Genomic DNA, 27,862 nt, shown 5'->3' with positions numbered 1-27,862 from the left:
AGGAGTCAACTTAGACCTATAATTGCTTGAATTTAACTCTTGGTCCTCATATGTGATCCTTAAACCGAAGCATGATCTGTAGGATTAACTTTGACACTATCTTGCGAAACTCAAAAATGGGAGTTTTCATAATTTGCTTACTGGCATCTTTACAGGCCTTAACAAGAAATCTATCAGTCAGCTGCAGTTGATCCAGAACCTGCCACCAAAGTCCTTACAAACACCAGGAAACTGGACCACACACCGGTCATGAAATCACTACACTGGCTTCCAGTGAGTCAAAGGATAGAGGTTAAAATCTTACTGCTGGTCTACAAAGCACTGAATGGTCTTGGACCAAAATACATCGTTGATCTGTTAGTTCCTATGAAGCTCCCAGACCCCTGAGGTTCATCTGGATCTGGTTTGTTGTGTGTCCCATGAACAAGAACCAAGCAAGGTGAGGCAGCGTTCAGTTATTCTGCTCCTCACCGGTGGAACAAATTTCCTGTAGACCTGAGGTCTGCTCCAACTGTCAGCTCCTTCAAATCAGGCCTAAAAACATTACTGTTTACTGAAGCTTACTCTTAAATTAAATACTTACCTGCTGTACTCTACTGCCCTTACTTTTTACAACTTGTGCTTTTTATTATTTTACCTCTTTTCTTATAATTTTATTTCATTTATTTGTTATTTAAGCATACTCTTAAATCAGCAACTTGTGCTTTTTATTATTTTACCTTCTTTTCTCAATTTTATTTCATTCTATTTGTTATTTACTGTCTAATTATGCCTTTCTGCTTTTAATGTCGATGTAAAGCACTTTGAATTACCTTGTGTTGAATTGTGCTATATAAATAAACTTGCCTTGCTTTACTTTCTCATGTACGCAATTATTCTATACCATCCTGAGCATAAGCCCTGACACGCAAACACCCGGGCTCTATGTTTTCATTGGCTGCGCTTGTGTTTGCGGTCAGGTGATTGCGCGCCTCCTCGTGGGAGGTTTCTGGAGCCTCCCCAGGATAAAAGTCGCTCCTTCTGTCTAAGGTGTCCTACTCAGACCCGATAGAAACATGGCAAACCCTGGCAGCTCCGGCAGCACCGTCGCGTTCGTCTACAGGGGGACATTTGTCCACTCGACCCCCCAGACTCCTCTGCAGATCCTGGAGGATGCGCTCCTGGGAGTGGACACTGACGGGAAGGTCTGGCTCACTTTACATCTTAAAATCATTTCGTTTTTCTATATCTATATATTTTTTCAAAACCTAAAAGTCGAAACATATAACCGACTTGATATAAAAGATATCCTAAAAGTAGAAACATATAACCGACTTGATATGAAAGATATAAGATATACTGTACTGTACATGAAGAAACAATGTATTATTTTGTTTTGAAGAGCGGGGTGTTGCTGGGAAACGCTGACAAAAAGTCACAATGTCAAGCCGTCTCTTACGAAAGGAAAACCTCCCAACAAGTGACACTAAAACATTTTCAACGTAGTTAAAACAACCAATCAAAACACTTAAAGGTTTCCAAGATGTAGTATAGTTTATAAAATCGATTCCTTTTTTTCTTTTTACTGTTGTTTCTCCTCCTTTTGCAGACAAAGGGAACCAAAAATAGAGATGAAGGATGTTTATATATTTAGTAAAAGTAATTATACTAAAAGTACCGCATTTTGAACCATACTGAAGCAAAAGTACACAATCTATACTGCACAGAAATGTCGTATCTCACAAGTATTTAATGATTAACTGTTTACTGTGTACACCACTTTGCTGACCAGATCCAGACAGGTGATTTTCATTGCCTTGCGCACTTGGAGAGCTTAATTCTCATGATCATATTTGAATTAATATTTAAACCATAATGTGTAAATAACCTCTAAAAACAGCTTCCAATGAAATGTAGCAGAGAAAAAAGTGCAATATTTGTCTCTGGAATGAAGTGGTCTTGCAACGTCATGGCCAACAAAAAGGAAATAAAGTAAAAAAAAAAAAAAGAGGTAAATCTAAGGACATTACTTGAGTAAATGTGCTTTAAAAAAATGTTTAATCACTGAAAAGCACACCTATATATTTTAACCCTCTGAGGTTGCTGCACAGTTGAGGCAGACGCCTTCAAGTCACCACATTCAATCCCATTCATTTGAACTATTTTTCATTCTGTCATCAGATTGCTTTCATTGAGGGTGGCCAGGAGGTGCAGAGACTGTCTCAGATATTTGGATTTAGCCCATCTGAAGTGATTCAACTGGGACAATAGTAAGTAGAGAACATAGATGAATTATACTGAATTTAATTAGACTGATGGGAGAGGTGGCATGGTGATTAACGCAACCACCTTGTACCAATTATTTTCTCAGTTGGCTCTCTGTGTTGCATGTTCTCACTGTACCCATGTTGCTTTTCTCTCACAGCCCAATAACATTTATGTAAGGCAAGTGGTCAAGAGTGAGTTTGTCAATGTTGTCGTTGCTATAAAAAGGATATAGGCTATAGACATGTATAATTATGGTTGACTCACTGTGTCACTATTTGCGTAAGGTTCTTTGTTCCATAATATGTCTCTAAGCCACTGCCATGTCTTTCTGTACTGCAGTGAATTTTTCATGCCAGGAATGGTAGACACTCACATCCATGCATCCCAGTACAGTTACGCTGGCACGGCCCTGGACATGCCTTTACTGCAGTGGCTCAATACTTACACCTTTCCTGTGGAGTCACACTTTAAGGACTTAGAGTTTGCCCAGAAGGTCTACAGTCAAGTCGTGGTGAGTTTGCAGGCATCTTGAAATGCATCACCTTCACTAGTTGTACAATTGTTTTGTAAATAAAAAAATTACAAAATTATTTTGTAAAATTGTTTTGTTCTTGTAAATAAAAGATATGTTGCAATCCTAAACTGAGTTTTAAAGCAGGATTATCACTGGATCTTTACACTTATAATGGAGATGCATTTGCAACTTGAGTATGTACATTTTATTGTGACACACCTTTTGACATTTCAGTGGCTTAAAAATGGAAAAGGAATCTTTTAAATGAGGGTTTGATCAAGTAATATGATGCCTGTGCCTCACAGAGAAGGACGCTGAGAAACGGAACAACCACTGCATGTTACTTTGCCACCATACACACTGATGCCTCTCTTCTGCTGGGTCAGATAGCAAGTAAGCTGCCCTAACACACACACACACACACACACACACACACACACACACACACACACACACACACACACACACACACACACACACACACACACACACACACACCTTGTTATGTAAGTGCATACTGTAGTAGATTTGCAGGTTCTGATGTTCAACAAACAGATTTCTATTACTGTACATCACTGCCGTGACCTTTCATGAGTTGAGGAGCAGTATATGCGGCAGTAAAGACAAACTTCCTCCTTGGGATATTTTTGGTCTTGCAATTTTGCAGTATATTCACTTGCACTCAACTGCTATATAAAGGTAGGTATATATGTGCTGTTACTGTGGGTTTTCACAGCTGCACTAGAGCTAAATAGTATTGAATTACACGCTGTACTGTATAGCCACTTAACAAGCAGAGCAGCAGTTTTAAATGTGATCCCCATCAGGTTCATCAAGTTCAGGAACACAATGAAAAAGATTACCGTAACCAGTCAGTTTAGATGCTAAACTAACCTTCTTTTTTCATCTTAGTCAGCTGGTGAAATTTGCGGTATTCAAAAGAGAACGATCCTTCACCTACATGCCTTGTTCTTATCATTTCAACGTTCAATTGCATAACGTTGAACACGTGCTCACATAAATGTATAACGATGCAGGTTAATCTGAACACCAGCTCTGGCACATATACGCAGTTATTTATGCAATCAGGGTCAATGAACCCTCAACTTTGTACTGTTTTGACCAACTGGTTTTCCCTGTAAAGAACTGCTCAGCATAAACATGCCATGTATCCTGTTCCAGTATCAAATAACTTGTTCAAGCTTTATTTCTTTATTTATTCCTGTTCTTCTGTATGATGAAACAATTAGTTCATCTTAGTGTGTTTTATAAATAAGATTAAGTATTTGCATTATGCAGCATGGACATACTTCAGTCCCTCACAACCCTGAACAGCATAGGTACTAAAGACTAATTAATGCATGTGCACCATGTGTGGGAAATCAGATAAACTATGTATTCATGCAAGAGTCTTGTAAGGACATCAGATTTATATGTCTCGGTTCTGTTATGCATTCCAGTTGGCCATGCCACTGATCCAGCATGAACTATACCAATGTCAGGGAACTAGTTCCCCTTAATTAACGCAGGGCTTTTTAAGGTGTTCTCAGTTATGATTGTTATGTCATGGTAATACGTTAACTATAAACTGTAAGATTGAGAAAGTTAACAGGTTGGAAAACAGGAAAAGTTTAAAACTAAAACAATTAAATGACCAGAGGGAACGTGAGCATGTTGATCCCCACGTTTTGAAAAATGAGTGTTGTGATTGGGAACGTCTCTGCTGGATGTGATGATAGGAAACACACTATTGAAACCAATGTTGATTGAGGCAGCGTTTCCCTTCGGTGCTCCACTGTCAGGCTACACGGTTTACTCTTCATGAAATAGATCATCCATTAATGTAACTACTCCAGTCTGTATTTGTTCTGGTATATAATACATTCAACATGTCCTCTGCCCAGCTGTGCCATCAAGTTACAATGTACATCCCTAAAACAGCTGTGGTAGCCTTATCTATGACAAAATGGATGAGGACTTTGGAAGGTGCTCATAAAGTTGTGTCAAAATGAAAGCACACCTTTTTATTTATCCCTGTAAAAAAATGTTATGTCTTGGGACGTCAATAAAAACCTTGATTCATCAACAGGTCTTAAAGTTATCTTATATCTTAAATGCAGGTAAATACCACATCAGATGTACAGTACAGCACATGACATATCACATTGTGTTGTTATTTATTATACAAAAACTAAACTGAAGTTCAGAAGCAGCCTTTAAGTCAGTGGTCTCTTGCATCATTCTGAGGACATTTTTACACACTCTTCTTTACATTATGTTTCCACAGCTTATTGAGGTTTGAGGGCCTTTATTTATACATAGCACCACTGGTTAAGCTTTGAACTAAAAGCAAAGATCAAACATGGGGTAAAGGTTTATGTGGTTTTATTCACAACGTACATTAAAGGTTTCAGATAAGTAATGTTCAGGTTCCAGAGTTTCACTTTTCTCGACTTGGATTACAGTATTCACTTGACAGCTGTCAAATGCTTACTGTTTAGGTAGATTTGGAATTTCCTCAAAGCAGCATTTGGATGCACCACTGCATAGAAATCCAGGAAATCCCACAAAGCCTCTTCTGCTAGGGCCTGGACAACCGTTGGAGCATTACTAAGACCAAACAGCATTAACAGATATTACCAGAGTCAAACATCCCACTGGAGTGTTTATATTCCTCTCATATCTTTCCCTTTTTGGGGGGTGCAACTCTAAGCAAAACCCATGTCCAACATAATAACCATAGCACCCTCAGACATTTCTTGTTTTTAATAATGATGTCACTGAGTCTTCTGCAGTCAAAACATTGACTCAGACTCAGAGGTGACTGATTGTTGTTAAGTGCAATGACAAATATTATACATGTATCATAAAAACATTTGCCTTATTTGTATTGTGCTTTTTTCATTTTTATTAGGGATTTCATTGAGTCCTTGTTTTCGTTGCAGATGACTTGGGACAGCGTGCATTGGTGGGCAAGGTGTGCATGGATAGGAACAACTTTGTAAAACATTATAAAGAAACCTTTAAGGAGTCTCAAGATGAAACCTATCGGTGGGTATGCACTGTTTAATGTAAATTATCACTATTTTGAACAAGTAAATACAGCCTTTTTTTTCGAACATGTTTGCGGCAGCAAATCTTGAACAAAGCCCTCGGGAGGTTATTTTAAAGTTATTTACCTAACCAGAAAACTGCCATGACCTGGGAAACTTAGGAAGTTTTTTTATTTGTTTTTTTCCCTCCGTCTTTCAATGAGAAAGTTTGCACTTTTGCAGAATTTGTTGAGGTGGTCATAGACATAACTTGGCAATAATAGGAAATTTAGACTTTATGGATAATGGTCTTAAAATAGAATTTTATTCTAGTTAACGTTTGTAAGGATCCTGGACATTTTGATGAACACAAAGGGTGTTTAGATATTTTCCAGAAAAAAAACACCAAACTCTTAATGTTTGAGGTTTGGGTTGTACCTGTTAACTATTTTGAGGGTATGGCACATGTCTGCTCAGTTTTTCATTGGACTGATTCATTCAATTATATATATATATATGCATATAATGTCAAAATTTGATGGTAAACAACTATTTCACATGTTTGTTTATTTTAGTTTGTTACCTACTTTAATATAGTTTTAGAGAAGACGGTAGTTGCTTGTTGAAAATGTGATACGGGGAAAGGACATTGATGATAATTCATGCTATGGCATGATGCTGATGATTTTATTAGCACGAGAAAGGATTTAAAACATTTTAGAGAGAAGAAATTTAGGGCCTTCGGGAAAAAGGTATACTTGCTGCAGATGAATTCACCTATGTGTCGGAGATGAGACAGTTTACACTTTTGGGAGATGGTCTTTTGGGAATTCAGTGGGTCTGTCTTAATGAGGAACATTTAAATCTCATGGCTCCAGAGTGTCTTTGAAATAATGAGGCAATTCACGTATTTATTTATGGGCCTTGACATGAATTATGTTGTACCCCTTGACCTTACCTAGAGGTACGGATATCTCTTGTCTATATATTTGATACCTGATTCTGTGCCTCTGACCCTGCTTCTATGAACAGTTATACACTGCACAGGCAATCTAGAGCCACATGCTAAACAAGATAAGGGTTCAGTTGTAAAAGCATGTCAATTTGCATGGCCTATTAATGAACATGCTTTATTCCCCTCAGGTTCATCAAAGAACTCTCAAATAAAAAGGTAAGATTCTACAATGCAGTTATAAAACAAAGCAATTAAAAGATGCAATAAAAAAAAAGGATTTGTGTGTTTGTTCCTCTGTCTCCCGGGGTAGTATCCTCTAGTGAAGCCTGTGGTCACTCCCCGTTTTGCTCCATCTTGCACAGAGGCTTTACTTACACAGCTGGGAGCAGTTGCTAAGAATAACAACCTGCACATTCAGGTGAGTTCACTGGAGACTGTTTCCAAAGAGGGGATTTACTCTTGTGACTTTTTTGATAAATGAAAATATATGCAAATATTTCAAAGCAACATTTGTGAACGTTTTGTTCATTTATTTTTTCTTCCCAGAGTCACATCAGTGAAAACATTGAGGAAGTGGAGCTTGTAAAGGAGCTGTTTCCTGCCTCAGAATCTTACACAGATGTGTATCACAAATGCAACTTGCTCACCGACAAGGTGAGGCCGCCCTGCCTCCACTAAGTCAAATAGTTTCTATGCAAAAATATGAAAATATGAAACCAATACAAAAGCAGATCAATGTTAATGTTGCTGATGTTTTTATTCACAGACAGTGATGGCCCATGGCTGCCACCTCACTGATAAAGAGTTGGCTTTGTTCAGGGAGACAGGGGCCTCTTTGTCCCACTGTCCCAATTCCAACATTTCGTAAGTCTCTACAACAAAAAATCGGAACTATTTAACTTTTGATTTGTCTAAACATTTAATAAACACATACATTTTTTTTCAAACCTTAACTGCTTTCAGTGTCTTGATACCAGCAGCACACTCAAAAACCAATTATACTGCAGTCCATAATATTGTGAAAAGTGCAGGTGTTTTATAGAAAATCCCAGTCATTTGGAAAACCACTGCAACTCAACAGAGTGCACGTCTACTTCCAGAAATCTAATTTTAATACACAGGGAAGCCACATATGAACTCTGCATGGAAAGGTTGTCAAGTTCCCTTTGGGAATAGCAGCAATCTGGTTGTACGTGCCGGAGATGACAAAAACCATCAATGGCTCAGTGAAAAGGGAAAACGCAGGATCTGTGATCTATGTCTTTGTATCACCCTTGGCATGGGTGACTTGCTTATGTGTGAGGTTATCATCGACACACGGGGGACATTTACATTTTTCAAGAGGATGTGTTTTTCCAGGAGCTTCTTATTTCCATAGCTCTGTAGTTATCTCCATTCTGCATGAGTAGGGAGTGTGTTTTTAGACGTCTACATTTAAATGAAGCCTCCAATTACAATAAAAGCTGAACAGTGAAATAATTTAAAATATGAAACAAGTTCGATGAAAATTTGTACAACAGATTTTATCTTAGAAGCATTGAAGTGACAATAGATTCCATGAAATATTGTTAATATGTAAATGAAAAAGAGAGCCCACATACGATGCATCGCTGAATATTGAAAGCAGTACGTTTTCTACATTTCTTTCTCTGCACTGATCATCTCCCCAGGTTGTGCAGTGGAATATTAGATGTCCGCAATGTCTTGAATCACAAAGTGAAGCTGGGACTGGGAACTGGTATGTACTGTACTTGTTTTTTAGATTATGTTCTGCAATAGCACTCTACCTTTGTCTAGTTTGGCATTTGTTTTAGTGTTTTTGTGAGAACTGTTAGCTATAGGTTTGTATGCATGTCAGCCCACCGGGTGATTACATAAACTAGGTAATTAATTTTCATGGGGGGAGGACGGGGTGTGTGTGGGGGGTTGATGGGTGACAGTCCATGTCATTCATCCTTGTCTTCATGTGTTTGTGGCCCTGCGTCAGATGTGGCAGGAGGCTACTCTTCTTCTATGCTTGATGCCGTGAGGAGAACTCTTGATGCATCTAAAGTCCTGACCATCCAGAACCCAGAGCACAACACACTCACTTTTGAGGAGGTGTTCAGACTGGCCACGCTGGGAGGCAGCCAAGGTAAGGCACAAAGGCTCCATTCAGAGCCTTAAAATGCATCCTGAGAAATCGGTTTCGGTTCACAACTTGGACTCTAAAATTTACACAAATGCTTGTTGGCTTTCCTGCTTTATATGCAAAAAGAAAAAGTAATTTATAATTGCAAAAACAAGACAATAAGAAGATTCTCCATATTCCTTTTATCACATTTTTTTCAACGAAGGATATGTTCAATACAAATCAGAATGTATACAATATAATAAAAGTCACTCTAAGTTAGTTCAGGATAACTATCAAATGTTATGCAGAACATTGTCAAAAGCCACAAAAGGAGGAGCGTTCCTGCTTGCATAAAACTGGATCTCATACTTGGATAGTAATGACAAAACCCTCCAGTGGTTGACTTGCTTGAACTTATAGCAAGATGGTGGGGAACGGAAGGAGATGCTTGTACAACCTGTTGTTTTTACACACTTTACCTACAAGGTTAAAATTCCTTTGATTTGACTCCAGGGACCCACTATCACTAAAGTGGAATGAGATTTTTGAGTCTAGTGAGAGGTTTAAAATAGATATTTATTTTCATGTAGATTGTTTGCTCAAATTGCCTATTTGCTGTACACACATATTCTTTTCTTACTCACACTTCCTTTGATTCGTGTTGTTTTGGTCCTTAATAAAGGTTTTCACTCCTTACCATCTAATAATAGAACTTGGGAATGTTCCTTTAAAATGCATCCCGAGAGGTTACATCAGTATGACGAGCATCTGACCACATAACAGGATGGACTCAGAGACGACCACAAAGGACACGTTTGAAGGTGGTGTGGGACACTTTGGTCCATATTCTCTTCAGTGTCTTCAGCCAGAGACTTCTACAAATCTGCTGTGACACAGCAGCCATAACAGCCATAGCCATTTATAACGACTCTTTCAAGAGTCTTGGCTGATGAAAGTTGCTGCAACATCTAATTTACTTTCAGAATTAATAAAGTATTATTGAATTGAACTGAATCAAGTTCAGTGCAAGTTGACAGGTACAAGTTCAACAAGGGGCATGTTTGAATTAGGAATTGAATGAAAGGACTTACAGGAAGATCCAGTCTGAAAAAATCTAATGCAATGTGCCGGAACGTGTTTGAACGTTTTGTCACTCTGTATTAGAGGGTGCAGCAGAAATTCCTGATTTATTACGCAAACTGCAGCTCCAGCATGAGAGATATTTTTAATGATGACCGATCGTAATTTCACAGAACAGAGCACAACAGTTTCTTTCACAATGTTCTCTATGCTTTTAGCTCTATCTCTGGATGAACAAACGGGAAACTTTGAAGTGGGAAAGGACTTTGATGCCCTGAGGGTGAATATGGCTGCTCCTGGTGGGCCCATCGACCTGATCCAGTATGAGGAAACAAAGGTTGGTTCGGGCATAACCTGATGAAAGCCAAAGCACCTCTTCTTGTGCAATATTCATTTATAATCTTTTGAATTTCAGATTCTTCTGGAAAAGTTTTTGAATTTGGGTAAGTTTTGGTTCCTTTTTTTAAATCAGAAATGTCTCTAAATGGTTATTTTCACATGTCATGGTAAACTTGTGTTTGTCTCCCTGACTTGTTCCTCTACAGGTGATGATCGTAACATAGTGGAGGTATTTGTGGCTGGAAGGAAGGTGCTTCCATTCGCAGAGCTGAGAGTCGAGTGAACCGTCCGGTCTTCCACAAACACGTCCCACAGCCAACCATACTGTGTGAGAGATTCCATGTGTGGGTCACAAGAATGATGAAAATGCCCCCTGGCTGCATGAACTACAGTTTTGCACAATTTTAGTCAAACAAGGAGGAAATTTATTTTCAGCAGAAACATGTTGGGCTTCGATGATAGGACGGAAGATACAACTCAGCAGTGGGTCACACATGTCTGAGGTCAGCTGAGCTTGAGCTCACTCTGATCCTTTAGACATTTAGGATAACAACAAGGGATTCATAAAATGTTGTACAATTTGCACTTCTTTTGGTTAATTGTTGCCAAGAGCTAGCCAGATGATTTTCATTTTTGCCTTCTTCTCACAATTGTGCTACTTTTAAAAAAAATCTCATCCTTGTGTTACAAATCAGACTTTTTTATTTACTTAAAAACATGTAAATTGAAAAAGAGAGGAATACAGTTGTAGGTAACCTTTGTAGTGTTAAAAACAAATAAAACCAATATCTTCAATCACATGTTTACATTAAAATGTGACTTTTATTCTTAAATTGAGGTAACATGAGTATGGACTTGGTGCTGCTTTTTTGTGGTCAGTGTTCAGAAGCTGCTGGACCTGACCTGAGTAACTGCTTTTTTATACTTGTGTGCTGGAAAAATGCTTTGTGAACCAGTGACTAAAGGTGATGACTTCTATTCATATAATTCAGGTTTTCACTGTACACTCCATCCATCTGCAGCCATTAAAGTATTTAAAACAGCAGAGGCACATAATTATATTATTTTGTAGTAAATCTTGGCTGCAGTTTATTGTGTGTGTTGTATTATAACCTGCTGGAGATAATACTGTTTAAGTGACAGGAGAAATGCTTTAACATTTATCTCAGACACTTATTTGATTGAACTTGGTGCCTTATTACTGTATGGCAAATTATTACAGTTTCCTTAATTTGATACAATGATTACAATTGAATTGCTTTTGTTACTCATATGTTTATACATATGACTCAAGGGACCATCCAGTTAGGCTTCTGTACTTATGCCAACTCTTCCTTTAAAAGAGCAGGGAATTAAGACAAATTTACACTTGAAATATACACTTTCCTTTTAATTTTAATTAAAAATGTTACCATTTTTGTCAAAGAACTTCACATTCTCACATTTTGTAAGTTTATATGGGAAAGTCATGAATAAAGTTAAGATATAAATAAAGATAGTTCAGTGTATTTTGATTTTTTTTTTTTCCAAAGTCTGTTAATGATCAGTTCATTTGAATCAGGTGTGTTGGAGCAAGGCCAAAGCTGCAGTAAAAAGTATGTCCATTACTGAGTTAAGGTAAAAAGTACAGGACTGTCTCAGAAAATTAGAATATTGTGATTTTCTGTAATGAAATTACAAAAACAAAAATCTCATACATTCTGGATTCATTACAAATCAACTGAAATATTGCAAGCCTTTTATTATTTTAATATTGCTGATCATGGCTTACAGATTAAGAAAACTCAAATATCCCATCTCAAAAAATTAGAATATTCTGGGAATCTTAATCTTAAACTATAAGCCATAATCAGCAATATTAGAATAATAAAAGGCTTGCAATATTTCAGTTGATTTGTAATGAATCCAGAATGTATGACTTTTTTTTTTTTTTTTAAATTGCATTACAGAAAGTAAAGAACTTTATCACAATATTCTAATTTTCTGAGACAGTCCGTATGTGTTGAAAAAAAAAAAAAGCATGCCCCGGGTCTCTGGAAAGTGTCTAAAGACAACTTGTATTGAAATAGACGCTATATTTATAAATAAAATTGAATTGAACTGTTTGTCCTAGTAGGTTTTGATAATAAACTCCATCACGTCCTTTTTGATGTGATGGAGTTTAGTTCTGGTCCTAGTCCCACTCCAGGCCGATAGGGGGCGGTACTGCGCTTCTTCAGCTGGTCAGTCTCCATTTAACGTCAGGAGACGGAGAGGACGAGCAGGAAGTTGGTCCACGCTGTCTCTGCAGGAGGCGGTTCGCGGTTGTTGCACTTCGAAAACAACACATTTACGGACTGTAAACGATGGATTAACGGCGTTTATAAACCGAAACAATGACAGCGATTATGACCAAAGGTAAATCGACGCTTGTACTTTTATGGGCGTAAGAAAATGCTTTCATGTCTAGATCCCACTTATCAGTAATGTTGGAAATGAAGATAAAATCTGTTTGCATACATGTTTAATGGAATTGAAATTGTATTACAATGCAAAATATCACTGCAGGTGAGCCTAATTAGAAATAGGCGGGGATGGTTTTAAAAGCAAGCTTGGGACAGATCAGTGTGTATATGCATTAAAATAAAGTATTAGTAAATACAGGCGGCAGAATTCCACCATGTTTTTGTGCTTCCTAGATGCGTCAAAAGCATTAATAGGGTCAACCATGGTAAACTGTTTTCCAAACTGCAAGAGCGTGGTGTCCCACTTTACCTGATAGGATCCTGCAGTTCTGGTACACACAACATACCATGCAGGTCAGATGGGGCAGTAGTTTATCTGCACCTTTTCATGTAACTAATGGGGTGAGACAGGGTGGCATTGTGTCACCTGTCCTCTTCAATATTTACATGGATAATCTTTCCATGAAGCTTAGGGGAAACTTTTGTTTCTGATCCTCTTTAGCTTTAACAATCAGAATAACACTCTTCTTAGGGTTAAACACAATGTCATACTGGACTCCATAGCTAGAGCACACTTTAAGCAGTTGCTGTAGCCCAGAACTGTATGGAGACATGATGACCAGGTCATCAGCATGTATGAGGTGATTAATAAGACTATCACCTATCATACATCCGGTCTTGCACTGACTAATTACTGTCTGACCTCCCCTTAGATGTTAAGAGAGTACAGTATTTGGGTCACATCATAAATGAGGATCTATGTGATCATGATGACATCCAGCGTCAGTGCTGTAAGCTCCATGCTCAGGCCAATATTCTTGCCTGTAGATTCCATATGTGCAAAACTGATGTTGAAGTAAATCTATTCAGAGCCTATTGTACACCTCTTTACACAGCTCACCTTTGGTGTAATTATAACACCGCCAAGCTAAAGAAGTTGCAGGTAGCATATAATGATGCATTCAGGATCCTCCTTTCCAAGATGGACAAGTGCAAGCACTTTATTTGTTAATTGTTATGTCCCCACTTTCCATGCTCTGCTGAGGAATTTTAGGTTATAGAATGGGAAGATAAAGACATGGCTCAGAGGCTGAATTTCTAATTTATTTAGGAAAACAACCAACAGCTTGTTTTTAAGACATTCAAGGCCTGTTTAAAATAGGTATTAGATGCCATAATGGGTCCCCTTTAAGCATCTTTGCTTTCAAGCAGCCACCATGAATTTAGTCAGAATAACTGATATATCCTGGCTTAATCTCTTGTCTTGGTTTTGTGCAAGAGGCCTCCACACTTGTTGTTTCCAGTTTATTGAGATACTCAAACAATGTGACAAAAGAGTTCTTGGATTGAAATCATGTAAATTTAGCCTACTTTTTTATAAAAATATACATACAGTTGAGAAAGTTCATTTTGACAGATCCGGTGTATTTGCTTTCTATATGCTGCCGCTTTCTTTTCAACTGTTTGAGAAGTAAATAAATAAATGGCGCAAAAAGCATTGAAAAAATATCTTGCATTCAAATGTAAGCAATACAACATGGAGTTTGTGTTTTCGTACTTTTCCTCTAACAAAGTAAAATGGTCATATTACATTAAGTCCAGTCATCAATAGAATAGACAGTAGAGAGACTGGCACACAATAGAGAGCTGCATGTCTGTTGGAGCTTACAAATCATTAGAATGGGAACGTTGTTATTGGTTTCCTAATTGTTCTGTGACTGAATTAAATATATATTGTAAACATGTCTTTGTTTGGCATTGGTTTTTACCTCCATGTTGTGTTTTTTTTTTTTTTTTTTTTTTTATAGAATCAGCAGTTCTTGAGGGTGCTTTCCTCTCGGCAGATAAACTGTGTCGCCCCGCATCCCTGTCCTCAGTTCAGAAAGCTGAATGGAACCAGGTGGGGAAACCCATCCTTCAGGCAGTCGGACAAATCTGCAGACAGGATGAACCCGACAGTCATCCCGACCCGCAGGTTTTGAACTGGAAAAAAAGGATAATTTGTATTGTTTGGCAGAAGTTGTTGTGTGCAGAAGCCAAGGAAGATGTTGAGGAAACATGGAGGGAGAACTCTTTATTCTGTCTCCAGAACAGCCTTCCTGAGGTTAATTCTGTTGTCCTGCTGGAATTGGTAAAGTCAACAGCCGCTGCAAAGATTTTTGCAAATTTTCTTCTGCATCTTCCTCTACCTTCAATCTGCATTGAGCTGAAGAGGCTGGCCCAGCATGTTAGAAGCGATCCCAAAAGGGAAGAGGATGTCCAATTTCTTCTGGATGTGTGGCGTGAACTGTGGAAAGGCAAACATGAAACAAAAGTGAGAGACGGTGAATGTATTGAAATTATGTTTGCTAGCCATTTTGCGCGTCTCTCCTCAAAGTCCTGTAGTCTGTCCCCTCAGGCTGCTAAAAGACTAAAGCTAGACACGCCAGGTTTGCCAGCATCATCAGCAAACACTGATGTTTTGCACATTCTTCTTCATACCCTGAAGGACATGACAGATCAGGTATCCTCAACAGACCTGTGTTTCCAGTCCCTGTCCGTTTCCCTGGATGCTCTTTACACATCTTTCTTGATAGACCAAGAAGTCATACTTTCAGTCAAGGAGAAGTTGTGCATCCTGTGTAAATTCATTAGCGCCGGAGGAAAGAAAGAGAACGTAACTGCAGAACTCGTTCATGAGGCTCAACGAAACCTGCATGCTTCTCATTCACCTTCTCAGTTTCAACCCAACGTGATGAAACTTGGTGAAGCCCTGAAGATTATAACAGAACTCGCACAGTGTTGGCGAGACAGGAATGTCCTCAACATATGTGACGGCTCAGTTTCTTCCAACTCTGTGTTACAGCTCGAACAAAGTATTCAGAGAGTCGTGACTGCTCTTGAAGTCAAACATCCCACCGCTGTGACTGAGAAGAATATACTGGAACATTTACTGACGTCACTAGCTTTCCCTACCATCGAGAGCAGCCCTGAAGTGCACGCAAAAGTCATCACCACCATTATTCGTCACCGACTAGAAGACTACAAAAATGTGGCTGTGCTGTTTGCCACCGAGACGTCTCTAGATTGTGATGAACGCTGGATGGACTGCCTGGAGAGGAACCAAGCTGCTTTTCAGCAACACGGCATCGTCGTGAGCCTCTCATCCACCCTCATGACTAAACTGCACGGGGGGAGTTCAGATGTTGGCCGTAACAGGAAATTGATGAAGATCATTGCAGATATTTTCTCTGCACTTTCTTTAGAAGATAAGAACAAAGCCCTGGGTGCCATGGTGAGATTATCCAGCAGGGGGTTCTTCGGGGGCTCCGTTCCCTCTGCTGTCACTCAAGGGTTCGAACAGGAACTCAACATGGCCTTCAACTGCATCATCCAAGGAGGAGGCGGGACGCCAGCAGCAGTGTCACAGGGCACCCTTACCACAGCGGTGTCTTTAGTAGCCAGGGTGGCCTTTCAAAACCCAGAGGCTGCTTTGAGGTCCTGCTGCCATTCTGCTGTCTTTAATAAAGGCGCTTTCTCTATTGTGGGACAGATTCTGCAGCAACTGCCTGGACTTCGAGGTCAGAGTGGAGTTAAAGATGAAGAAGAAACAAAAGATACAGAGGGAAAAAAACATGTAGGGAGGAACGCGGTGAGGGCTTGTAGTCTGCTCTGCAGGTGTTTAAAGGAGATGCTTCGGAACAAATCGCTCTCAGCCAACGATAAAGAACAGTTTGTCAAGTTTGTGGGCTTGCTGATGTTGCCTGACGCGCACGAGGAGCAGGGACGAAGCTTTCTGTCACCCCAAGAGGTTGTGAACAACTTTGTCCTGCCTAACATCTCTGCTGAAGGTGAGGATGCAACTGTGAATGCTTCAATAAAATAGTTTACCCATAAAGAGTGAGAAAAGTTAGCTACGCTCTTATCATGCTTGATATAGTTATCTCACTTTGCACATTATTTATAATTAAAATTAAAACGAATGCATACATATCAGTTCTTATATTTCAGACAAGCATTATTTGCATTATTCATGAACTGGAAAGTTTCTGTTCACACAGATGATTACCTGGAATGCTTTAAATATTTATGTGTACAAAAGTTAAATTATTTACATTTTATTGTTTGGCAAATATTGACAAATGCATTTTTATTTATTTAAAAGGCATTGACCATAGAAAAGCCATATTGATTGCCTCTCAGTGCATTTTTTTTTGATTGCTATTGGGTTATTTTGGGACAAATTATATATAGGTAACTGAAATGGTCCAATCTTGAAATAAGAAATGCATAGGCTACTTTTACTTATTTATGTATTTTTAGTGATGTGCGTTTTATGAGTTAAGTAAACTCAAACTAAGCAGTAAACCTGCATTTTGGACCCAAAAAGCACAGAGTCCATTAATCACTATGGAAAAAGGCCTGTCAACTAAACCTGATAGGGGGAAAGTTTTATCCAAGATGAGTATTTAAAGTTCATGTTTACCAATGTTGGGCCTTGTCAGTGTTACAAAACTGCAACTGGAATGTCCTAACTTTATTAAACAAAGCACTGTTTCAGATATCACACGATAGAGCCAGACGCAGCCAAGACGCCTCAGACCTTAAAAGCGAGCCTCCTGTTTTTCACGATAGCCAGTCTTTTCTTGTGTTCACAAATATCCAGCTGCTTTAACATGTCACTATAGTCAAATTATTTTCAGTGTTTATCTTTTGGTACTAGCTATAAGCCCATTTCATTATTAAAAAAATGAAAATTCAGTTGAATTAATTTAAAAAAAATCTTTCAATCAAATTTTCAGTAAATAGTATTAATACTTTTGTCAGCTTCAAGTCCATATCATTCATTTATGGACCGGCCACTAGAGGAGATCCTTCCTGCCCACAGCAATAAACTAAGAGAAGAGACTAAAATTAATTAAAGACTACTGTACCAATTAATTTCCCATCAGGGATTAATACAATAGTTTGTTTTTTTTTTACCTTTTTTTTATTTTATTTTTTTTATTATTATTATTATTATTATTATTATTTCAGTGACCATTTTTAATGGAAGGGTACTGACAAATGTGTCTTCATGTAAATGTATAGATTGTCCAAATACAGCACTGAGACGAACCAACAGCCTTACAAGAATAAGAAATGTCAGGACCGACATGATACTGAAATAGCAGCATCTTTCCCCATACTATTTCATACATAAGTTGAATAATAGTATCGTTCATCACCAAAACATATGTCGGTATTACTGATAATGTGCATGAGTGAGTTGTTGATTTAAGGAGATGCCCCTAAATTGACATTAAGGTACAGCACATGGCTCCGCGTTAAAGGAGCCAGCCGACTCTGACTGAGTACCGTTTTTCTCAAAGGGCAGCACCTCTGCTTAACAACCAAGTGTTGCAGAAAATACTTGTTTGCATTAAGGTTATTGTATTGTCAACAAGCAAATCAACCTGTGCAGGAGTAAAGTCTATTGCAATATTTTCATTATTTGCACATATGTGTCATCTAAAAAGTACTAAATGCATAATCATCTGAGAACTTGCAATATTAATAATAATCAATTTTATTTATAGAGCACTTTTAAAATATCTCAAAGACGCTTTAACACATATGTGTATATATATATATATATATATATATATATATATATATATATATATGTCTCTTACTGTTGTAGAGCTGTTCTAACCTAGCCATCCATCTTCATTTAATTGTTGCCCCATATTTGTCCAGGTCGCTCTTCTGTCAATACAGACTTGGGTTTGCAACTTCTCCACATTGCTTTGTCGATGGACATCCAGGAACCCCAACACCCCTCGTGCCACTGGATGTTGAACTGCTCTCCTGTTCCCCTACTCTATATCCTGGCTCAGCTTTACAACCAAGCTAGCAGGTGTGTGACAATTGTACCTGCAATTGTAGGCTTTAGTCCAGGTTCCAGGTTCTTGAAATGCTTTGTCTATTTAACAACATTCAAACAGAGAGGTAATTTTGATTTATGTTGAGTTCACCATAAATGCATCTGTTTTCTTCTAGATGCTGGGACCAGCCTCAAGAGAGTACTATCCACCTCCACTTCATGAGCTCCAAAGAGCTACTTGTGTCCATTCTGACCAGACTGGGTCAGGTGGTGGGTTCAGTGGTGGAGGCGGTCCCCAGCAAATGGTCAAGAGCTTTGTTCTGGCTCTACAACAAGATGGAGGAACTGGACTGGACAGCTCGGTTTTACCTGAAGCCTGTGTGGGGACAACATTTTAAAAATGAGGTGCCTTCATCCCTGCTGGCAGTGTGTGATCTGCCTGAACAGGTAGGAACTCCTGCAACACAGTGTGCAAATACAACAAGGAATCATCTTAATCTTAATGTTTCTCTTGGATTTTGCTCTGGCAGTGCCGTACTGTCCTTTGACAGCTTCACTAAAGCTGGTGTTGCGGTCGTTAAGGAGCTTTTTAACCATACTCGCGAGTCGCCACCCATTGTTTTTGCTTGAGGAACATCTGGATGCTCTTCTTGACTGTGACTATGTCCGTGCAGCATTTGATGCTCAACCAGAGAAGTCTCTCTGGAGGAATAAACTGAGACGGCCTCACTGCAGTTAGGATACTTCGTTCTTAGGCCATGTTGTAATCGTAGCTGGGTTGGAGGTTTTTCTGAGGGGGAATGCATGTAGAAAACGGGAGCAGAGAAAGATGGGCTGACTGGTCCAGATGACCCAGGGGGTTCTCTTCTCATGTTGCTCAGCTCACATGCTGATAGACGCTGGGAAGCACCGTTTTTAGTCCTGCATGATTAACATCCCCTATTATGTGCTCTGTCTGAATGAGCAAATGGAAAATGATTTAATATTGTGATTTTGAAGTTAAGAATCAGCTTTATTAAATTAGATGCCACTGGCTCTCATCACATTTAGGTAGTGAAGTCGGAGTACAGTACTAAGTTACTGTCGTCTGGTGTGTTAAGTATATAATTACTGAATTGTAGTAAATCCCGCTGCTTGTATGCAGTGATATAGTATTAGCAGCAGTTGGAAGGAATGGTGTAATGACACCATTCTTTGAGATAATGAAGTGGACAGATGTCAGTAGCTCATTTAGAGCCAGTGCATGCAGGGAACTTGTACTCAACATGATACAGGATTGAACTTTTTTCTGTTTAACAGAAAAGTAGTCAGACTATTTTAATTTACATTTAACTGAAGCCATTGTTCTTTAACGTCACATGGGAATACAACGAATTCAGCAGCAGCTAAATGTAGTAAATTTGACTCGGTTTGCTGCATTTCTGTACCACAGAATGTATTTGGATTTTGAATTACATTTTCACTACCACCCATCTGCATCCCTGCTGACATCCCTGAGTCAATGCAATGGTTCTGATCGCCTCTTTGGCTGCACCTGAGCCTCTTACTGTTTGTGTTTATTAAATAAAACCTTTAGCTTCCTGATTTTTATTTTTTTATTTTTTGTGTGTTCAGTCTCCACTTACAGTTACAGCCCAACAAGTCGGGTCGTAACATGTCTGAGGGTTTTTCTTCAAATTTAAAAAAAAAAAAATTCATTTATAACGATCATAAATAATATTAAAAAAAATGGGACTGTATTTTTTCCCTGCAGGGCAACACCTGTCTGTAGGAAGCAGCAAGAAGTTGACTCTATCTGGCATGAAAGAGGCATTTGTGCATGTAAATACGTACATGCATACAGGAACAAATGTGGGAACAATAGAATTAGTTTATTGCGTGGTGGGAGAAAATACTGTATATGCATGTCAAATGACAATTCAATTTCAATTTATTTGTATAGCGTCAAATCAAAACAAAGGTCATCTCATGACGCTTCACAACACGAAAAACAGATAAAAGTGATCAGACTGAAGCAAATCCTGGTGTAGACTGTCGTCACAGAGATGGCTTGAATAAAGGCCGGTGGACTCTTTGTTCTCAAAGATGTTTTACCTTTTACTCAAAATTATGCCTTCTGGGAGGGACGATGAATCGTCTTCAGGAAGAAATAAAATTATGTCCAGTTGTCTTGACTCGAACCCTTGAGAATTCTGAAGCATAAGTCATACCAGCGTTAAATTGTTCATGATGTGTTGTGATCTGTTTAGAGATGGAGATGACCAGGCTGTCACTCTTTTAGAGTTGAGAACAGGATGGAAGTTTTGAGACAGTTTTGAGACAGTTGGTTTTGTGTGTTCCAAATTTTCAGAAAACAGTTCCTTTATGATGCTTCTCTCTCTGTGTGTGTCTCTGTCACCTCTTTAGGACTGGTCAGGCTTGGATCTGCCTCAGTATGGGCAGGGCACAGGTCTTTTAGCCTGGCTGGAGTGCTGCTGTGTCTCTGACTCCCTGAAGTCCACCATGCTGTCCTGTCTCTCTCTGGATCAGCGCCAGCCCGACCACGTCAACATGTTCAGCAAAGGCTTGCTGGTGGCTCTGACCCAAATCCTCCCCTGGTGCTCCATCTCCCAGTGGACCAGACTTCTGAGAGTCCTAAGGGAGCTGATTACGTCTGGCCGCTTGAACGTCCCTTTCTCTCTGGAGTATGTCGACTATCTTCCACTTCTGGATCTAAGGCAATTTTCCTGTGACCTGCGCCTGTCAGTTCTCCTGCTCCGAGTATTTCAGCTGCTCTGTGGGTCCAGCTGCTCTCATTGGCTGTCAGCTAGTGGCTGTTCCCATGTCAGCAGGTTGTATGCCCACGCTGTGAGGGATATAATAAACTCTGTTAAAGCCAAGCTGCCGCTCTCTTCACCTGGCGCTGCAGCCGGTTCTGCTTCAATATCTCTGAAACCACCTGCATCCATAGAGTCAAGTCCCTGTCACATTTCTCTTGAACCTCCTACAATGTATGAAGACCCTCTGACAGACTCTGGAAACTCTGCTTGGGTATCAAGAGAGTCTCATTTGGAGATTGAGGGGGAGGCAGCTCCAAGCCAGGAGGTTCTTTTTGTTCTCAGCCAGCTCTTTTGCCATGTGCAACACATCCAGGTAGGAATAATTATCGTTGGTGCTACGACTGGCTGGAAGGTTTGCATTAACTCTTAATAAACAAGTAGGGCTGGGCGATATATCGAGATTTTAATATATATCGATATATTTTCAAACACAATTTGGTACGAGACAATATCGTTTATATCGAATTTTTTTTTTTTTTTTACTTTTTTTTTTTTAAATGATTTTGATATAGCTTATTTTGTGACAAATTGACTTGAATGTTTTATTTGAGATTTGCACAAATGTTTTGTTATTTGCACAACTGTCAACCTCAGTGGAAAAGTCTGCCTGTTACTGTCTACATTGTATTAATTGCACAGTGTATTTTTATTTAATTGTTATGCAGGAAAGGGATATTTGTTTTATTTTATTCAAGAAGCATTTTTATTCTATATATGCAGGCAGTTTATTTTTATTTCATTTGTTTTATACATTTTGATATTGTGCAGACCTCTGTTAATAAGGTACCTGTGTGACATTTGGCACGAGGCTTTGTATTAGAACTGGCTGTTTTTTTAAGGGTTTGCCTCAGGAAAAAAATGAAGCTAACAGAGATGCTATGCTATAATGCTTTGGGGGAAACCCCAATTAAGGCACAGAAAAAATATCGAGATATATATCAAGTATCGCAATTTAGCTAGAAAATTTCGAGATATGACTTTTGGTCCATATCGCCCAGCCCTATAACCAAGCAATGTAACTTGTGTGTGTTGGCAAATGGTGTTTATTCCAGTTCATTAATACTTCTACAGAAGAATTGTAGCCTTATTTGTGAAATACTTTTTTTTTTTTTTTTTCCAGGTGATGATACCTGGAGGCCAGTCCGAGTCTCTGTTCCTGTGCAGTCTGGAGATCCTTAGTCACTATGAGGCCACCATGGCTACTTTCCCAGACAGCTGTGGCCCACTGGAGTGCAACAACACCCGCCATTTCTTTTCCACCATCACAGACAATCTGGACAACCAGGAGATGAAAGCTGTTCTGCTGCAAAAGATCGCTCAGCTCGTGTCTTCAGCAGCTTAATGCCATCATGCAACATGTCATGTTTTTCACTGAAAACTGTTGTTCACTGTATTTAAGAACCAAAGACAGTGTCGTATTTTCTTACTGTAGCAGAGAATAAGCTGAGTTTGGAATCTAAGAAAATTAAAAATGTGACATTTTCCAGCATGTCTTTGTGTTGCTCAATCCTTACTCCAGCAAGGCTCAATGTGAGCTAAATTGAACTGAAAGACTTAAACAAAATGTTTTGCTATTCAATTTGAATTCCCCTAAGTTGTAACAGTGTTACATGTATGTAACGCATATGTAAAAGTTAGGATGATATCTTCAGTCGAATTGATTACTGCAACCGTGTCAACACACACCTGCCTACACAGTCAATTAGACATCTGCAGCTAATCCAGCTGCTCAAGTTCTCACTAGAACTAAAGAAGTGGACCACATCACACCACTTATCATGTCCTTGCACTATCTCGAGAACAGACTTAAATACTTCTGTTGGTTTATAAATCACTGGTTTAGGACCAAAATACATCAGCGACTTGTTGCCATATCAACAATCCAGACCTTTGGTCTTCTGGTTCAGGTCTGCTCCTTCCCCAGAATAGGAACCAAACATTGAGAAGCAGCATTCAGCTTTTATGCTCCACAGATCTGGAATAAACTTCCAGGAAACTGCAAGAATGCTAAAACCCTCAGTTCCTTTAAATTAAAATTAAAAACTCTTGTTTACAGCTCCCTTTGACTGACATGTTTCAAACCATTCTGAATGTAGATATAAACCATGTTAATTTCAGTACTACACTGTAACTCTAGCTTAACATTTCTTTATTATGCCACTGCACTCTCAATCTTTTTTAATTTTTACTTTTTGTGTTTTTATCACGTAAAGCGCCTTTGAATTGCCTTGTTGCTGACATGTGCTACAAATAACCTTGCCTTGGCTATCGAAGGCACAAAAAGAAAAATATAATTGAGTGTACTCTGGATTTTATTCCTCTGCAGATAGTATGAACTTGATATATTTTGTTAATTTAGATCCATTCTGCATTTCTTTCCTGCAGCAAACTCAGGAAATTTTGCCTGTAATGATGCAGGAGAAAATATGATCACTTTAACTTAGATATTCACTTACTTTCTATACCCGCTTAATCCTAATCGGGGTTACGGGCTCTGCCGGGGCCGGCCCCAGCTCATTACAGGTGAAAGGCAGGTGTACACTCTGGACAGGTCGCCAGTCCATCGCAGGGTCAGTAAAAACATCAAAATTATCATTTTTGTGTTTATTTCACAATTAAAAAAACCTAAGTAAATATTCTACTAAAGTGTTTGGTCAGAAATGGTACAAGCAACAATGATGTACTGTAAAGGCAGTTCGTTGCTACAAATGGACCAGTCTTCTCAGCATGCCTTTCTGTTCTCCCCCTGTTGTTTCTTTGCTCTCAGGTAGAGTCTGTTAGCCTTCTTTAGCAGTAGGATAAACCAGTAGATCTGTGGAGCCAGGATGAGCAGGTTACCCAGATTGCACTTCAGAGGCAGATGAAAGGCCACTCTGTGAAGCGGGATCTCAAACTGGCGGCCATACACCCAGTACATGAAGGGGAAGAGCAGGATCCGACACGTGAAGAACGTCAGGAGGACGATGAAGCCATTAATTCTGTACAGTATGGTGTCATCGAGGTGCAGCTAGGGAGCAGAGGACAATTTAAGGGTGAATCATAGGAAATGAACGTAAACAAGATGGTGAAAGAACTGGAAGAATCCAACTAAACTCCTAATCTGAGTCAAAAGACTCAGAAAGAGTGGGCAAAGATCTTTATGCAGTAGCACATTATCATTTTTTTGGTCTATCTCCATTTATAAATACAAAAATCACACACACAACAAACTGAAATACTGTCACCTAAGATACAAGTGCTTCAAAAGAGACATAATATTCATTTTCCACAAGTTCATACTATTACCTGAGGTCTTAATGAACTATCACAGTACAGTACTTTTTTCTTATTACCAAAGATTAGATCTTCCTTTTTCCCAGCTCAGGCAAGAAAGCTGATTTACTCATTTTTACCTTGTTTGGCATAGTGAGATTTATTTTAGTGCCATTCTGAGTTCTCTCTTAGAAATAACTTGTTTTTTCATTCACCTGAATGAGAATCTTTCCTGTGGAGACGAAAGGAGTGCTGAACTCTGTGATGAATAGACAGCCAATGAAGAAATCTCCCAGTCCTCTCCTGAAAAACTGCAAATGAGACACTACACACTCAGCAAGTTTTTATGATGTGGAAACCATAAACTTTACATAAAAGATGCATGAAGTCATCTACTGCATCAATCTGACATATTGGACTACAGTATCACTGGGGATCAAGAGATACTGGCTCCTAATACCTTTCAAAGGTTTGGACACACCTACCGTAGCTGTGTCCAAACCTGTGATTGGTAGTGTATATACAGCATATGGTGGCCAGCTCAAGGCTTTTAAAATCAATGGGCTTCATTCATGAAATCTTTGTAAATCCGTGACTAGATCGATACTGATTCTGATAGCTGTTCTTTGGGCATTGACTGATACAAAGTACCGAACAAATACCAGGGTTGTTTTTATGTATCTATATTTAATTTAAAAAAAAATATACATTACATTTTTAATTAACATGAAATAAAGACTGTTAAATAAAGAAATCCAGCCATTAAACTGACAGTACATCCATGGCCTCGGACAGCTCAGTGGGTTGCCCTCGTGCAGGCAGACCAGGTTCAAGTCCCGGCCTGTCGCTCTTCGCTGCGTGCCTTCCCTCCGCTTTCTATTCCCGTTTCCTGTCCACCTACTTTTAATACAGCCCATTACTGCCACAAAATCTTCAAAAAAGGAAAAAAATACAGCAATAAATATGTAAAATAACTATTTTGACATTTGAGCATGATGGTGGTCCAAATGTATTTCTGATCTGGGAAACTATACCGCGGCCCGAGAAGTCCAGTTACGCTGTGAAATCCAATATTTTCAATAACTGACGGTGGCTGGTCATCAATGAAAATCAATTCTACAATCTTATCCATTATTGCTCTGGTTTCTGGCTTTTTGGGGGGTCATTTCTCTCATTTCTGAAAAGCTAACTCCAGAGTTCATTGATTTGATAAAGATTTTTCATGCGACAGCTTCATCGTATGGCAACTTGCATTACATGTAACAACATTGGTGCCACCCCCTGGAAACTGCAGCCTCGCATAATGAGCATGTTTCAGTTTTCCTGCCTAAAATAATGTCATATAATTGTAAATAACTCATCTTCTCCATCTTCAAACTCAAAACAGGAAGTCTGTGGAAGGCTGTGTTGTCTAACCTCCTCTCCTGTCTTTTGGAACAACTGCATGCTATTAATTATATGCTGGCGTAAATACCCACTGATAGCAGTAACCTTATTTTCAGCAATATTGACAACAATTTCCAATACATGTATTGGTATGACTAATTTAATCAAGCAACTGAAATTTTAAGAAACATAATCTGAAGCTTAAACATGATAAATGCCAATTGATTCAACTAAATGTATAACATTTCTAATTTATTCTCATCTTTACGTTTTTAAGCCATTAAAGATACAAAGTCTGACAATGACAAGCAATATTTATGTAGAATTCTCATTGACACAGGCTGCACCCATGCTAGGATGCAGGAGTACATTTTATTTTGCCTTCAAAACATTCAGGAATTTTTGGAATATCCGCAAACTATCATGAACATTTTCATGAATCCCAAATGGTGGAAATTTCACTTTGCACACATTTGTTCTGTTTCATGAATGAAGCCCAACATCTTAAAGAAGCAGTGTTCTTCAACACTGGTCCTCAGGATCCACTGCCCTGCATGTTTTAGATGCTGCTCTGCTCTGACACACCAGGCTCTGTCTGAAGGATGGCTCAAATCCTCCGATGCTTATTTTATTTTATTTTATTTTAAAAGCATGATGCCTATTCTCTCTTCTTTTAGCCTCCCCTCTTGCATCTTACTTCAGAGCAACAAAAGATGCAATGACAGGAATCAAGGGCATATCTAAAAATAAGAGCATTTAATTATGAGTGCCATCTTTATGTTCTCACCAAAGTGATGGGCATAAAAATGAGAAGCAGCACTGCGTGATGGAGGACCAACATCCAGTCCTTGTTGAGGAAAGCCCTCACTGTCTGAAGCGAATGCACACGAGAACTGTCTGTGAGCCTCTGTGCATGGTAGTGGCTCAGATACATGGTATAGATGTCAAATGCCATGTAGGGAGCTCCAAACAGAACAAAGTTGTTGACCAGCCAATGACTATGTGTGATGAGATGAAAGGCATTAGAATCAGCAAACTGGAAAGATGACACTTTTTCTTTGTTATTCAGCCAAAACATTTGGAAAAATATGTATTTATAGATGTAAATGTGCTGTGCCGTGACAAAACTCATTTAATGTCTAGTGTCCCACCTGTCAGTAATGACGTCTCTGCAGCTCAGTGCAACTGTGACTCCTGCTGCAGTGGATAAAGATGCATGGACGGCAGAGACCAATCTGAAACAGTCAAACCACAACTGAATGATTTACGCTTAAACATAATAATAAAAAATAATAAATTGAAAAACGTGTTTTTTTGTTGTTTTTTTTTTATCTGAAAGACTTTGCCAAGAGTTCATTTAACATGAGCCAAATGTACCAACTTCTCCTTTTTCCCTTTTCAATGATATAACGGATAAAGCAAAAACATCAACAACGTCTATCTATAAAATAAAATAAATAGAAGAAAAAAAAGTAAGGCAAATGAAATTGTTGCATTTGTGCTGAAGGAGTTAGTTTAGGAAAGGTGGTTCTGACCTTTCGCTCACACAAAAAACGTCGGCGTCGCTCCATCGCGTGTAAGTCTTAAATATTTTCACGAGACCGTAGAAAAGTCCAGGAAACACAACAGCTCCGCAAACCAGAGCAGCCATGGTGTGTCGATAGTTGCTACACAAACCTGTCTTTTTAAGCCTGAATTATGGATCCGCGTTAAATTGACGCAGAGCTTACGCCGTATGGTTACGGCGTAGGCGCGTCGCCGCGTAAACTACGCCGTAGGATCTGCGTTGGTGTAACGCGGAACCATAAATCAGCCTTCAGCAGACGTCACAGCGCG

The 27,862-nt window shown here is 39.0% G+C and overlaps 3 protein-coding genes across 3 annotated transcripts; 2 read left to right on the top strand and 1 right to left on the bottom strand.

Moving 5' to 3' along the window:
- Positions 1–1,038: 1,038 nt before the first annotated feature.
- Positions 1,039–11,080, top strand: gda (guanine deaminase). The gene is made up of 14 exons (XM_061728927.1): positions 1,039–1,184; positions 2,161–2,249; positions 2,587–2,758; positions 3,067–3,154; positions 5,707–5,812; positions 6,937–6,964; positions 7,059–7,166; positions 7,295–7,402; positions 7,515–7,612; positions 8,419–8,486; positions 8,736–8,882; positions 10,160–10,278; positions 10,357–10,384; positions 10,487–11,080. Exons 1-14 carry the CDS (start codon positions 1,056–1,058, stop codon positions 10,561–10,563), a joined length of 1,365 nt encoding a protein of 454 aa, XP_061584911.1. The 5' UTR covers positions 1,039–1,055; the 3' UTR covers positions 10,564–11,080.
- A 1,461-nt stretch (positions 11,081–12,541) lies between these two features.
- Positions 12,542–22,896, top strand: gemin4 (gem (nuclear organelle) associated protein 4). Its single transcript, XM_061728929.1, has 6 exons — positions 12,542–12,677; positions 14,533–16,554; positions 18,443–18,602; positions 18,746–19,016; positions 20,976–21,701; positions 22,509–22,896. The coding sequence occupies exons 1-6, from the start codon at positions 12,656–12,658 to the stop codon at positions 22,728–22,730; spliced, it is 3,423 nt and encodes a 1,140-aa protein (XP_061584913.1). The 5' UTR covers positions 12,542–12,655; the 3' UTR covers positions 22,731–22,896.
- Positions 22,897–23,977: 1,081 nt separating this feature from the next.
- Positions 23,978–27,719, bottom strand: LOC133450365 (TLC domain-containing protein 3A-like). Its single transcript, XM_061728928.1, has 5 exons — positions 27,562–27,719; positions 27,178–27,261; positions 26,814–27,024; positions 24,856–24,951; positions 23,978–24,395 (listed from the first exon to the last, which is right to left on the bottom strand). The coding sequence occupies exons 1-5, from the start codon at positions 27,675–27,677 to the stop codon at positions 24,111–24,113; spliced, it is 792 nt and encodes a 263-aa protein (XP_061584912.1). The 5' UTR covers positions 27,678–27,719; the 3' UTR covers positions 23,978–24,110.
- Positions 27,720–27,862: the final 143 nt, after the last annotated feature.

The sequence above is a fragment of the Cololabis saira genome, chromosome 9 (genome assembly GCF_033807715.1).
Source record: "Cololabis saira isolate AMF1-May2022 chromosome 9, fColSai1.1, whole genome shotgun sequence".
In the NCBI taxonomy this organism is placed as follows: domain Eukaryota; kingdom Metazoa; phylum Chordata; class Actinopteri; order Beloniformes; family Belonidae; genus Cololabis; species Cololabis saira.
This window is presented reverse-complemented; position numbering and strand designations above follow the sequence as displayed.